General features: G+C 35.6%; 1 protein-coding gene and 1 non-coding gene across 2 annotated transcripts; one reads left to right on the top strand and one right to left on the bottom strand.

Annotated features, from left to right (window-relative positions):
* Window positions 1–6,726: 6,726 nt before the first annotated feature.
* Window positions 6,727–10,260, top strand: LOC110376655 (macrophage mannose receptor 1). The gene is made up of 6 exons (XM_021335217.3): window positions 6,727–6,832; window positions 7,312–7,425; window positions 7,813–7,965; window positions 8,667–8,858; window positions 9,197–9,451; window positions 10,057–10,260. Exons 1-6 carry the CDS (start codon window positions 6,757–6,759, stop codon window positions 10,257–10,259), a joined length of 993 nt encoding a protein of 330 aa, XP_021190892.3. The 5' UTR covers window positions 6,727–6,756; the 3' UTR covers window position 10,260.
* A 616-nt stretch (window positions 10,261–10,876) lies between these two features.
* On the bottom strand, window positions 10,877–13,841 carry LOC110376681 (uncharacterized; the record flags this gene model as incomplete). The annotated part of the gene is made up of 5 exons (XR_010277515.1): window positions 10,877–11,105; window positions 11,385–11,637; window positions 12,676–12,870; window positions 13,337–13,477; window positions 13,724–13,841. It is a non-coding gene; the product is annotated as an uncharacterized LOC110376681 (transcript).
* Between the last annotated feature and the right edge of the window lie 1,022 nt (window positions 13,842–14,863).

Genomic DNA, 14,863 nt, shown 5'->3' with positions numbered 1-14,863 from the left:
AGCCATTTGAAAGTTCTTACGAAATAACTTTTAATAACAAAATCTATTAGGCCAATAAAACAAGGAGATTTTGATTTAAGTTACAAAATCTTGACCAAACTTTCGATACTGTAATGATAAGTTTTGTGAGTGAGCAAAAAAATGGAAACCTTGGTTTGACTTTATGTTTTATTTATTGTTAAGTAAAATCCTACGAATACTATAAATGCGAAAGTTTGTATGTGTGTTTGGTGTTTGTTGCTCTTTCATGGAAATAACTGGATGGATCTTGATGAAACTTGGCAGTAACATAGCTTAAATATCAGAATAATATAAAGGCTACTTTATATCTATGTAGATATGTGTTCCCAAAGTAGTTCCTTCATATCGCGGGTGAAACTACGGGTAGAAGCTAGTGTTTCTAAACTTTGAATGATAAGTCAAGATATACTATACATTATTGTATGCAATATTGTAGATACATTATTGTATGTAATTAATTTAATAAATTAATTTCACAAATAAGAAAAAAGTCCTAAAAAGACACACAAACTAGTTAATTTAATTAATTATAAAAAATAAAAAAACTCTTAAAAAGACACACAAACAAACTTCAAGTCCAGTTTCAAGAGCAAAACTTCGAAACATTTAAATTAAAATGTATCGTCTAGCAAAAGTTTTAAAGACTACATTTCTTTTGAAAGTTGACCACTCCACTCAGAAGTTTGCAGACTACTTTATTCAGAAGTTAGACGACAAAGCACTGGGAGTCTAATGATGATGTGGTTCTTGAAGTTTGGCTATCTTGGAATAATGTGAGATGTCCATTTGAAATAGAAGAAAAAAACTTCTAAAATAATTGAAAAAGAGATTTATTTTAGCTAAATTGGATATGACAATGGAGTTTCTTGCAAGTTCTTCTCTATAGGAAGCTACTTTTGAAATGGGCAACAAGAATCAAACGTATTCTATATTTTTGTCGTTCATAAGTGCCTGCACCTAAATGCCTAAATGAAATAAAAATTATTTGACTTTCACTTTTGAACTTTGTCATTATTATGAAAATTTTACTTAAAATGTCAGAAACTCATTTTGAACAATCATGACGACTAACCCTCAATCCTTCCCTGCATATGGAGACATACCATACTTTTCTTAGAAGTGTTAATTTACTATTCAAATAATCACCAGAACATTTGAATTGACTCAACTAAAACCACATTTTCAAAAAAACTCAAAAGAAAATTCTCACGAACCACACATTTTGACCAATTTCAAAAGAACTAGCTTCATTAGTTTCATTGAAAGCAGTGACGCAATCAAGCCATTTCTGAGGTCTACAGTTTGAATGAAAACGTACATACAATCCGGCTAGCGCAATTTTCTGGAACATTTTCCCTGAAATAACCGCGTTCTCTCGCAAACCGTCAGTTTATTTAAACTGAAAGAGCATCTGTTTTCACGTGGAGCTACGAAAGAGGTTTATTATGTTCAGATTTTGTTTTTCAGCAGTCCTAACTCATTATCTGCCTAGCATTATTAAAATTATGTTGACAGCCTAACCTAAAGCAGCTGAGTACCAACATTTTACACGAAGTGACTGGCTATCCGATCTTCTCAACCAGTTACTCGAGCAACCATTAAAATAAAGGATTTAAAAGTTCTACAAAACTCAAAACGTTTTTATATCTTTTGGCATTTATTTGCACATGGGTGATTGATCTGAATTGTTCCCTGATACATTTACCCAGTCAGCGGTGTTTAAGATAAAATTAAAATTAGAAATTGTATATAACTTAGAAAGATTAAGTTGGTTCTTGTCTGACCTGGAATTGAACTCGCACTCTCGTATTGTGAGGTGGGTGCTTCAATCAATAATCCAGAACGACTTCCCTTTTAAACTCTCAAAAAATCTGAAATTAGTACCCACTCCATAAGTTTTTCAGCTCTCTGTAAAACCGCTGAAATACCTCGGCTGGCTAGAAAAAGCCAATCCGTTATCTGTCCGCTTTTTGCTCTTATCGTTCAATGTTGGTACACCATTATTTTTATTGCAGTTTAGAGCTTTCCAAATGTTCGACAGTGATACGTCGAACGTATTGGGAAGTTTATTTCTGATTTAGAAGAAGAGGTAACAACTATATTTTTAGGAATTCTTTTTATTACCTACTAGCTTTTACCTTTTCTAGGACCTGCTTCCCGTGGCCGAATGGTGGCATATATTCTTTTCCTGGTTCTAAGGTTCCTCCCTACCAATTTTCAGCCAAATCTGTTCAGCCGTTCGTGAGTTATAAAATGAGTAACTAACACGGCATTCTTTTGTATGTGTGTGTAGTGTGTATTTGGAGTACCATTTTGAAACAGTCATTAAAATTATTTGGAGCGAAAATTGATAGCTGAGTGATGAGATTTTCCTTTTAGTGGATTTACCTACTTGGTTTTCCAGATATGGGCGTTGCAGCGCTTATACCTACGAGTGACCACAAAAAATTGACATTCTGGTGGGCGGTGATGCTTTTGTTGCAATTTTTTAACATTAATGTAAATGTTAGGTGTAGTAAGTGTATATAATATGTAGCTGCGGGTTCGAAAGAGTTACCGCGGCCCTGGTACATAAAAGGCCTACGAAGGAACGCGATGGATTTTTTGTCAGTAAAAATCTGACACTCCCTCACTGCTGCTAAACCACAGCGGGAGGGGTCATTTGATGTTTTTTGCCATCGTTAAAAAGTGTATTTAATAATGTATGATAGTTTTCTATCAATATTTTTATTGACAACTTTCGGTTCAAGAAGAAACTACGTCACATATTTTATAAAGCGTGGAATGTGTCACAAACGTAACGTCTCAAAATCCTCTAGTGTGAAAGCGCTTCAAGGCATTTAAGACTAATAAGTTGACAATCTTTGCTGAATAATCTATGTATCCTATAAATAAGTACATCGTGATTTATACTGTAAAAAGAAAACCTATGCGAATTTACATGGACCTTCAGTTATACCTGAAAATATTTTTATAATACTAGTTCTTGAGATCCGGTTAGACTGGAAGCCGACCGCAACATAGTTGGGAAAGGGCTTGGAGATGATGATGATGACTAGTTTTTGAGTTCAACGCGAACTGACACACAAACAAACAGGACTTCTTTGTTTTATAATACTGTAGTGATATACCTACCTACATACATACAAAAATCTAATAATACACAACAAAGTCACGGCCGCTTAACGTCAGTATGTTTGTCCGTGTATTATCTGGTCCAGTGGTCCGAGCTATATGAATATACAGGTTAACAAAATAAGTTAAAACGACTTCTAAGAATGTTTGGTACAAGTGTATCGAATACTCGTGGAAAACAATTTTACTATAACTTTGATGTTGAAATGATGTTTAAGTAGGTACTGAAACATCATTTAAAAATAGGTATAAATATCCGAAATAAACACCTGTGTGGAAAGTCGGTTTATGTGTGTATTGAGTGAAGCACAAAAACACTGAAGAAATAATGTCTTTACCAGAATTATGTAACTATAGCTTAAGAAAATGTAAATTAACGTGACTTTCTATTGGTAACAGAATTTTCAAATCCGTTCAATGATTCAGAGATCTGTCCTTGCAGCTCAAACACACAAACTTTACCTCCTTACTATTAGAGTAGTTATCAATAGTCACAATAGCACAAGACATGTGTCGATAAATCGTGCGTTTATCTAAACCAAGGCGCATCACTCGCTCTCATCCTAACCTTTTTACCCGACTGCCAAAGAAGGAGGGTAATGTTTTTCGAGTGTATGTAAGTATGTATGTATGTCTGTTCCTTTGTGACCTCCTGTAGCCTAAACGGCTTGATGGATTTTGATGTATGAGGTATCGTTAGATTTGTCTTGATTACGGGAGTGTCATAGGATACATTTTATCCTAAAAGTCCCACGGGATATTTTTTCTAAATTTCCCTTTAAAAAAATATGTATGCGGTATCATTAGATTCATTTCAATCACGGGAGTAATTAATATAGGATACGTTTTTTCTCAAAATTCCCACGGGAACATGTTAATTCTGCGTCAACGCAAAGCAACTCATGCGTTAGCAAGCAAAAAGATAGGGCGTGGCCTGGCATGCGGCGCGCGGCGCGGTGCGGAGGGGGATATGCTCGAGTATACAGCCAGGCCTCTTTCACTCGACGTACTTGCGCGCGATAAATGCCTACCGCTCGCTGGGTTACCGGTAGCCCCACGCGGCTCAGGGCTTTCAATAGTCACACGCACCGCGCGCGTTCTAATATTATTATTTTTATTTCGTGGCATGTTATGCTGTTAGTTTTTATTAGGTTTTTTAAGCTACCTAACAAACTGATGGATTATTTTGAGTTGTGTTGGTTTATATGCGACTATTGTAAGATTTAGAAACATTATATATTTATGAACTTATCTAGTAATTCAATTTTTTTTAAATAAATTAATACTTATCTAGAGATACTTTATGATTTTAACAACAAAGATCATTAGGTACTTATTTTACTTTAGATACCTACTTAGTTATATGAACTGTATTGTGAGTTTTGTAGATCAAAACACATCTCGAGTGTAAGTAGGTAGAAAAATATTCTTGATATTACTTTTTATTTTAAAACTCAGTTTTAAAAAAGGCTATCTTAAAATAAGCGTAACTTTGTTTTCCTACTTAAATATTAATAAATTGTAAGAAGCAACCCTTAGCACGACCGCGGCACGGTTGCGGTCACTGAACTGTGCGCTATCGCATTGGAATAACAGTCAAGCGCTCGAGCTTTTAAGGTTCATTTTATAACGCAGCTAGGAATTTGTAGGTAGTTGGGGAACTTGTAGGTGCTTATAACAGTAGGTATGGACTTTTTTGTATGGAGTGATTTATCTGTTACGTAGTAACTATTATATAATCTGTGATACAGCCCGAATGCGGGCACACGCATAAGGGCACACGTCGTTGACGGTCGTCTCTAAATAGCGATTTTTTCGATACTTCGTCGTCTGACGCGAAACTTATAAAGAAGCCCCACAATAATATTGATCAATCAAATTAGAATGTAATAAGAATTCTGTAGCGGCCACAGAAACTGCGGGTAATAGCTTCCTAATTCTTTTTCTTCTTCACTACCAACAGTCCAGATTGGCGGTAAATTTATGTTGCGGAGTAACATCACTCGTAATCTAAAGCCAAATGTCGTCGAAATAATTTAAAATGGTACTTACATATACATAGTCTTCTACATCTACAACATTTTCGTTAAATAAAAACAGCTAAAAAGTTATAAACAAAAGAATTATTATTAAAAAAACAAAATACCCGACTGCACACTAAAAAAAGAGTAAAACAAGCCCCACAATAATATTGATCAATCAAATGCTAAAAACTAATTATGTAATACCGTTTAAACAATACCTATATTAAAATACACTACAATATGTGTTCGTAATCGATAGTTAAATAAACAGAAACTTATTTTGAATACAAATTTACTGAATATAATTTATAAATATTGATGGAAAGCATCGCAGGCGGGGACCACCTTGACCGCCACCAACGAAAATTCTGCTAAATGGTGCACAACCGAAATGACTATAAATAAGCCTCTGTTGGTCCCCGCCTTTTGCCGGCGGGTATTTTGTTTTTTTAATAATTCCGAACTATGTTGGAACCCGCAAAATACCCATTGATTTTATGCACGTCATTAGGTATAATTTTATCCGATCTAATATAATGCATGTAAAAATATAAATTGGATACGTGTAATGATGGGCTTCAATATATCGATAAAAATAATTAAAAGTCAGGGACCAATTTCAATTTAAACTGATGTTCAAACCTTTTTTACAAGATTTCAAATAAAACTCAATTTTTAAAATTACTCTGTCACTTCAGACTTTAATAAGAGCAGCTGTAACTCTTAATAAAAAGACGAAATCCCTTATTACCTAAAAATTGGAAAATCAAGATTTTATTTGCCTCAATTCATTTAGTTTTCGATTATACATTTTCATTATTTGAATCGATATTAAGTCTTTAAAAGAAAGCGCTAGAAATAAACACCTAGGTATATACCTTAAAATATACCTTTTCGAGTGATTGAATTTATTTCAAATTGAGTGTCTTGAAGTCGCTTTAATATTAAAATTGTCATTTAAATAAAGAAAAGACTACGAATAAGTGTGATGAGAATTAAAATTACGGAAGTAAAAAGTAAGTATAATGCTAGGCAGATAATAATGCTTTTGACTTTATGGAATACACTTATCAGCACTTTATGGCTTTCTACCATGAAAATATTTCACTCCAATTATTATATCTATAACATTATGAACAATTGCCATAGAAAATAATGCATTTTACGCATTAAACAAGGCCTGTGTGTTATATAAATAATTTAATGATCAACTAAAATATTATTTGTACTGGGTTCTCTACAAAAAAGATTAATATTAATTTGTAAAGTTGTACATAGATACATATTAAAATCGGATACAGAGATTATTAGGGATAGCTTCAGTAAGGTAAATGATATGATATTGATCAATCTTTCTCATGAAAGACAGGTATGTCACTTTAATTAGACTTTATGTAGTTTAAAGAGTATATAAATACTTTGTGAGGGTTTTTCACAATAATAACGGAACCCTAAATTAAGTAACATTTGACAAGCTTCCTTAACCAATACCATCAAGTAATTGATTTACTATAAAATAGTGTTAAGGGTAAAGATTTATTTTTAATTTAGAATATTATCGTTTGCTCCATTTGAAATGGAGACTGCTTTAGCCATATCTTTTATTTCCAAGTGCTTAGCATTAATATCATTTACTTTTATTGATTCCACAGGTAAGATTTTAAGCCTTTAAGTCTTACCTAATGCAGCTGATCTCTTTCCGGTCGTGTCGGATTGCCGTCCCATCGGGCTATGAGAGTGAAGGAACAGTGAGTGCACCTGTGGCTGCGCAAATGCTCGTGCACTATAATATGTCCTGGCTCATCTCCTTAAATGAGAACAGCCGTCGTGACCAAAATCAGCCGTGGACGCCATTAAATTAAATGCAGCTCAATAACAATGTTTTATGGAATATAATATGGAGTGACTGCTTATCTAAACTCCTCAAATCAGTCACCCGGACTATCCGATACCCCTTGGTAAGATTGGCTGTCAGCCTTTCTAGATTCTAACTCACACCGATAACCACTTCCAAAGACGTTCAAATATTATTCAGGACCCAAAAAACGCGCCTTCCAAAAGATGATGCTGATGAGGTGATTCACAGTTTTATTAATATTCTCATATACAGTTTTTTTATGTTTTATTAAAGGCAGTGAGAAGTTCGGATGTGAGTACAAATACAGTAGTATCGCAGGAGGCTGGTTCAAATATCAACAAATACCAGCCACCTGGTATGACGCTCGCCTAAGATGTTCTCTTGAAGGTAAGTCTATGTTTTCAACTGTACCTCATCATCAGCCTTTTTATCGTCCCACTCTTGGCACAGGCCTTCTCTCACACAGAGAAGGTCAATCCTTCTCTAATTAATCGTTAATCACCACGCTTAGCGCTGGCTCAAACGCGTGCTAATAATATATCGAAAGATAAATTTTATTCAGGTTTTCGTTATTTTATTGTTTTATTGAAAATCTAGAATTCACCCCAAAACTAGGTAGAGAGATCTAGTTTGAAAAGACAAGAAGGAGTGCTAGAGTCGAGAGAAAAAGTGCAGAGCAAATCAGGAAAATTGGCCCCACCACCATTTAATAAACTTAGCAGGAAAGAAAGACAGGTATTTTATTGTTCTTAATTAAAAATATTTATGCTGTAGGTGCCATATTAGCCTCTCCATCTACACGTTACAAGTTAGTTGTAATGTCTAAACTGATAAACAATATTCTGGATGAAGCTGATGACTTTGAATTGGAAGTCTTCATTGGGATCAGTGCCACGTTCGCCAAAGGAGATTTTTCGTCAATTGACGGTAAGTTTATTTAAGTTTCTTTTATTTTTTCTCATTGCAGTGGAGTAAGAGAGAGAGAGTGGTTTTCTGCGGTTTTATCTGCATCAGATGAAATATTATATTTACCCAGACAACCTATGTCACATGAAGATAGCGTAAATTCCCAATAGGAACTTTTCAAATCGATTCAGTAGCTTCGGGAGCTCTTTAAAAACAAACAAAAAAATATTCCTCTTTATTAAATCACTAGCTTTTGCCCGCAACTTCGTTCGCGTGGAATAGTGACTACCAGCAGATTTTTGATTTGACCAATATATGGCGCTATATGTCCGGAATAATTTTATTTTTATTTTTTTTGTAATAAAAACTATCCTATGTCCTTTCTCAAGTTTCAAACTATGTCTGTACCAAATTTCACACAAATCGGTTCAGTAGTTAAGGCGTGAAGAAAAGACAGACAGACAGACAGACAGACAGAGTTACTTTCGCATTTATAATATTAGTTTGGACTATAACTTGGAGATCTGGACGCTAGTAGCTCTTGCTCTACAACCAAATACAGATCTGCGAATATTTTATTCATTGTCTTTACATGTAAATTTATAAAAATGTTATGCCACTTTTCAGAACCACGCAACTAGCTTGACGTTTCTTAAGCACCTGTAATTATAGGTCTATATAAAATAAAAACCTTTCATTTTATTATACCTTTATTTCTTCAGGGATCCCTCTATCAGAAATAACTCACAGATGGGCAGAATCTGAACCCGACAACAAAAACAATAACGAACAATGTCTAACAATGAATTCAGATACATTATTGTCTGATGTCAACTGCAATAAGACGCTCCCATACTTTTGCTTCAAGCCACAGAATTTAACAGGAGAAATTGATGATTGTGGACCTAAACCAGGTAAAGATTCCTAATTATGCGGTTCTATTCTCAATTTCAATGTCAATCCCTAAAAAATGACGAGAAAGGTTGGTGGAAGACCAAAGAGACAAAACAGCTATGGATCAGTGACATAATAAACAACATCAATATTGATATCAATCATTTATTATTGACTGGTTTTTCCGGAGTTTTATCCGCATGCCGTGGGAACTACTGCCATAATGGGATAAAATATAGCATATGTTACTGTAAGAATGTAAGTTTCCAAAACAGAAAGAATTTTTCAAATCAATGCCTTTAGGATGCAAGCACACAAACAGTTTTCAACATGTGTAAAAAATATTATTCTAATTCAGAATACGACTACGACAAACGAACAAACAGTTGCTACAAGTTTCATACTGAAGCTCGTACCTTCTCCAATGCGTACCTCGCCTGCTCCGCCGAAGGTGGCTACCTGACCATCATCAACAATGATGAAGAAGCCCAAGTCATTAGGGAGTTGTTCTCCAATTATCCAGCTACCAGTATGATCGGAAACTTCGATAAGTATGTAGCTTTTGTTGGAGTGAATAAATGGGGTGATGATGGTGAATGGAGGAGTATTCATGGTAAGCAACTTTATACATAGACTCATATCCGACTTATATTATAAATGTGAAAGTTTGTGAGAATGTGTGGATGTATGTTTGTTATTCTTTCACGCAAAAGCGGCTGGACCGATTTGGTTGAAATTTGGTACGTAGATAGGTGATACCCTGGATTAACACATAGGCTACTTTTTATCAACACACCACGCGGGCGAAGCCGCTTGCGGAAACTAGTAATATATACAGCAAATTTTAAGTCAGTCGATATTTTGATCGGGCTTTGAAACTGATGATTCAAAAGTGGTCAAAAGTTATCTGTTTTTTCTGGCTCAAACCAATTGTATTAGCTTACTGATGAGGTGAGATAGCTAGTCGCACCAACTGAAACGCTGGTATAGTTTTGTCAAACCTGCAGCCTGCTCGAAATATAACAGAAATCGCAGCGAAAAAACAATTTTTTGGTATTTTCAAAGCAGATACGCATGAAGTATAGACTATACGCGCGTGCTTGTACTTTTACGACAAGATTGCCAATAACTTATCTGAAAAAACTAGACTTAAAACTGAAGATTGAAACACGCCTAAACAAATGATGAAGAAACATTGCACTCGTATTTTATTTTCAGGTGAAACTCTCGAAGCAGCCGGCTACGCAACGTTCGCTGAAGGTGAACCAAACAACAATCCCATAGGTGGAGACAATTGCGGCTCCGTATATAGAAATGCTGAACTAAACGATGTTAACTGTGAAGAACCCCATGCTTTTATATGTGAAAAGAATCCTAAATATCCTGCTATTTGTGATGATGAAATAAATGATCAAACATAGGTCTTATTTGCTCTACCTTTTCATGTATTTTATGATATTTTTATGTAAGTGCTGCTTGTTGCGGTTCGTTGGCTTCTGAGGGAAATGAAAGTGTACCTAAGTATAGTAAGCTAAGGATCTTAAATATTTTTTATGTGCCTTGTCCAATGATACCCCCTGGTAATGGTAAACCCTGGTACTCAGCTGCATCCGGTTAGACTGGAAGCCGACCCCAACATAGTTGGGAAAAGGCTAGGCAGATGATGATGTGCCTTGTCCAATGGCTTTGATGGAATTACTGAACGCTGCGGAAACTTTCTTCTACAAGTGATCCCTATGAAATATCATTCGTTAAAGAAAGTTCTGCCAGATTCCAAATGGAAAACAAGTCATTCATACTAAAATGGTTTGTTAATTCTGAACCCAATCATTTCATTTCATTTCATTTCAATTTCATTTCATTTCATTTCATTTCATTTCATTTCATTTCATTTCATTTCATTTCATTTCATTTCATTTCAGTTTAGGGGTTTCCATTCAAACGGGATGCTGAGTTCTAGTATTTAACAAGAAGCGACTGAAAAAAAAACAACTAGCAATGTACCCATACTTCTCTCTCTTTAATAGTTAATTAATCATTTCTCCCTTAATCTTTATTTTTTGTTGGCTTAGTTTTCTCATCAGTCAAAGGATGGCAGACTGCTGGATAGTCAGGGTTCTTCTCGCAAATGAAAGGAGCTGGTTTGTCACACCACAGGTCATTCAGCATAGCTGTCCGGTAGATGGAGCCACAGAACTCACCAGTAGTTGCATTGAGTGGTTCACCGAGAGAAAACTTGTCATAACCAGCCTCTGCTAGCGTTTCTCCTGTAAAAAAATAGACAAACCGTTGATAGCAGGATATATTTAAAAAAAAAATCTTAATATTAGAATGGGCAATTGGAGCTGGTTAAAAACTTATAATTGTTTTGATCTTCAACAGTTTTTGTCATTTTTAGTCAGTAGTCTCTAAGTATAATATTAAATTCTTTCGACTAAATTGAAAAATGTATAGAAACCTAAACAAAGTCTTCACGAAATGACCAACTAACTGCAGTTGCAATAAATTGGTTGTAGTCATTTAGTGCAGACTTATTCTGTCATTACCATGAATAGTCCTCCATTCTCCCCGTTCACCCCAATCCTGGAAACCAACAAAGGCCACATCTTTCCAAAACACCCCCGGCATTGTAATAGCAGGGTTCTTTGCAAAGAGTTCTTTCAAGACCTTGGCTTCTGTCTCGCTGTTTATTATAACAAGATGGCCGCCTTCGGCTGAACAAGCGAAGTGGGCTCGAGCAAATGTTCTATACTCTGTGAAACTTGTAGCAACTTTTTGTTCGTTTGTCGAGGCGGTATGCTGAAATATAAGGTAAACAGAGAGTAAAATCATTAAAAACTATCTAATCCCGCGTAGGTACCTCTTAACGTTTAAACCTTCCCTGGCCCTATAAAATAATTTAAAAATCAAAATAAGCCAAATCGGTCCAGTCACTCTCAGTTTTAGTCAGAATAACGAACAGCAATCCATTTGTATATATGTGTTTGATTTATTTAACTTAATGCGTATCGATGGGACCATCTTGTCATGACAAGTTCCTAAGTGTCGCTAAAGGCACGTTAAACTAGTAGATCCCCGTTTTCATTTGGTAGTCATTATGAGAAGTCCGGAATCCCAATATCTGACAGCTTATCTTGCAAAGGGGTATCAGGTTTGCCCGAATAACTAGGTTGAAGGTATCAGATAGATAATATAATCGTTCCATGTGAAACACTGGTACTTAACTACATCTAGTTAAAACTGGAAGCAAACCAATAACTGCTGCGGGATTGTGCGAAAGAGTTCCCTGGTACATAAAAGGCCTCCGAAGGAACATGATGGGTTTTAGTCAGTAAGAGTCTATCACTTCCATTGTCATTGTCGTGGTGGCCTAGTGGGTAAAGGACCAACCTCTCAAGTATGAGGGCGCGGGTTCGATCCCAGGTCAGGCAAGTACCAATGCAACTTTTCTAAGTTTGTATGTACTTTCTAAGTATATCTTAGACGCCATTGACTGTGTTTCGGATGGCACGTTAAACTGTAGGTCCCGGCTGTCATCGAAAATCCTTGGCAGTCGTTACGGGTAGTCAGAAGCCAGTAAGTCTGACACCAGTCTAACCAAGGGGTATCGGGTTGCCCGGGTAACTGGGTTAAGGAGGTCAGATAGGCAGTCGCTTCTTGTAAAGCACTGGTACTCAGCTGAATCCGGTTAGACTGGAAGCCGACCCCAACATGATTGGGAAAAGGCTCGGAGGATGATGAGTCTGTCACTTCCACATGCTGCTAACCCACAGCGGGAGGAGTCATTTGATGATTTCCCATAATAAAAACCTTAATACTATTACTATAAATGTTTACCGCTATCAACAGTCCCACACTCATTGGTCTTCGCCTCTTTACTGCCAGCTCGATAGCAGATATAAGGTCTCGTGTCTTCACACATTCTGTCAGCTAGATCTCCATTGCCATTAAAAGTTATACATCTTTCTTTATTATCTTTGTTATCTGGTTCATTGTCTGCCCAGGGTAATTGAATGTCGATAATTGGAATTCCTGTAAAATATGAATTAGTGTGAACCCTTTGGGATCGCTAAAAACCAGCGCTAGGATCTGTCTCGTTTCGTCGCAGCGTTGTGCGGAGCGAGGGCCGTATTGCGCGTTTTATGACGCAATTTCTCATGTTTATATTGTTGAAGTGTATATGCGTCTTAAAACGCTTATATTCTTTCTTAATTTTCTATCAGACTTTGATAATGTGAAAAATATATTAGTTTTCGATGAAGCAACTTTTAAGCAAAGAGAGAGAGAGCTCACTGATAATAATATTATTATTTCCTTCTTGAGTCACTAAAATGTTTTTTATATATTGCTGTCTCCTGGCTCAGAGTGAGAAATAGGAATTTAAGGAATTGTGAATCAGTCTTACTGGCTTTTTGTTACAGAAATTGATTTTACAAAATAACAATTAGGTACTCTATATTAGTAAAAAAAGAGTTTTGAGTTTGATTTACGTACATACCTTCCATTGAATAATAATTGCCATTCGAGATAGTGGCATGGATTCCAGTAAAAACTTCAGACTCTGATGTAAAGAAATTTTTCAAAATTTGTGTCATTTCAGCTTCCAATTCAGGTGAGATTGGAGAAAGTAGTACTGCACCTGGTGATAGAAGTAAATCATTTTGTACAGTGCATATAAGATGATGGGATTGGATCTCAGTCGAATGTGAATCGTATGTCGCTTAAGTAAAATTAGGAGAATCTTTTCAAGATTTCTTTCTTCACCCTTAATCAACCAATGGAGTCCAAGATATACTTGGAAAGAAGACACATATTCGTTCTTATTATTCTATATTGTTTCTCCTTTTCTATATTGTTTGGTGTAAAATAAAGAATATTCTATTACCTTCAAGAGCACAGCGTAATCGAGCATCGAACCAGGTAGCTGGCACTACGAAGTGTTTGAACCATCCCTTCGCAACTACACTATACTTGTAATCACATCTGAACGAACACTCTGTTAAATAGTTAATATTTACATTAATAAAACAAAAAAGTTAAATCGCTGAAAACCTGCGCTGGGACTCTGTCTCGTTTCGAGTCGCAGCATTATGCTGAGCGAGGGCCGTATTGTGCGCTTAAAAACGAAGAAGTGTAATGTTTAAGTATTTAAAGTCCTGGCAGTAATAATAATAATGGCTTTCCAACTGATTGTCGGTCATTGCAGCCGTTCTCATAAGGAAATCAGTCAGCTGCAGGGCATATCATAGTGCACAAGCATTTGCGCAGACACAGGTGCACTCTCTATTCTTTCACTCTCATAGCCCACTAGGACTGTAATCCGACATTAGAGGTATGTTTGTTACTCTTTCAAGCAAATACTTCTGAATTTTGATAAAATATAGTAATAATACAACTTATTAAAAAAAAAACTGTATGAACTGTTCGAAGCCGGATTTGGCCAATGAGCACTCGGTCTCCAAGTCGAATCAACTAACAATTTTTTATAATATGGCTTGCTCACCTATTAAGTTTAGACTGAATAATAGTAAACACGTTATTATAGTTTTCATGTTAAGAAACGAATAAATACGAGTTTCCACAGTTATGATGATAATGAAAATTTTATTAATAGGGTTGTATGTATGACCTGTGGAGTCAGTTGTTCTCAATCTTTCGAAATAGAAGTCTAAATAATAGTGTAGGTATTAGTTTGATCAATGGGTAGTAAAAAGGGGTGAAACCGCAGTAAAGATATAGAAATAATATTATATAGAAATGAAATATTATATAGATCTCAGTGGCGTGCACTTGGAGAGGCCTATGTCCAGCAGTGGACTGCGATAGGCTTATGATGATGATGATGATAGAATTACAATTGACTATTGACATTATTCCAATAGTTTAACAATCACTGGACATCAGAAATGAGATTTATTAAACGTCACAACTCCATAATTAATACCGTGACTTCATAAAATTAATGATAAAGTAAACATGTCGTTTTAATGATTATTACATACCTAATACTTGTAATAATGAGTTA

Source organism: Helicoverpa armigera, chromosome 21 (genome assembly GCF_030705265.1).
Source record: "Helicoverpa armigera isolate CAAS_96S chromosome 21, ASM3070526v1, whole genome shotgun sequence".
NCBI lineage: Eukaryota > Metazoa > Arthropoda > Insecta > Lepidoptera > Noctuidae > Helicoverpa > Helicoverpa armigera.
This window is presented reverse-complemented; position numbering and strand designations above follow the sequence as displayed.

Bases quoted from the DNA above. Each gene is read 5' to 3' on its own strand.
- LOC110376655 (XM_021335217.3), top strand. From the start codon at position 6,757: ATGGAGACTGCTTTAGCCATATCTTTTATTTCCAAGTGCTTAGCATTA. The intron at 7,426-7,812 runs GTAAGTCTATGT...TTTATGCTGTAG, and splicing joins CCTAAGATGTTCTCTTGAAG to GTGCCATATTAGCCTCTCCA. The intron at 8,859-9,196 runs GTAAAGATTCCT...ATTCTAATTCAG, and splicing joins TGATTGTGGACCTAAACCAG to AATACGACTACGACAAACGA.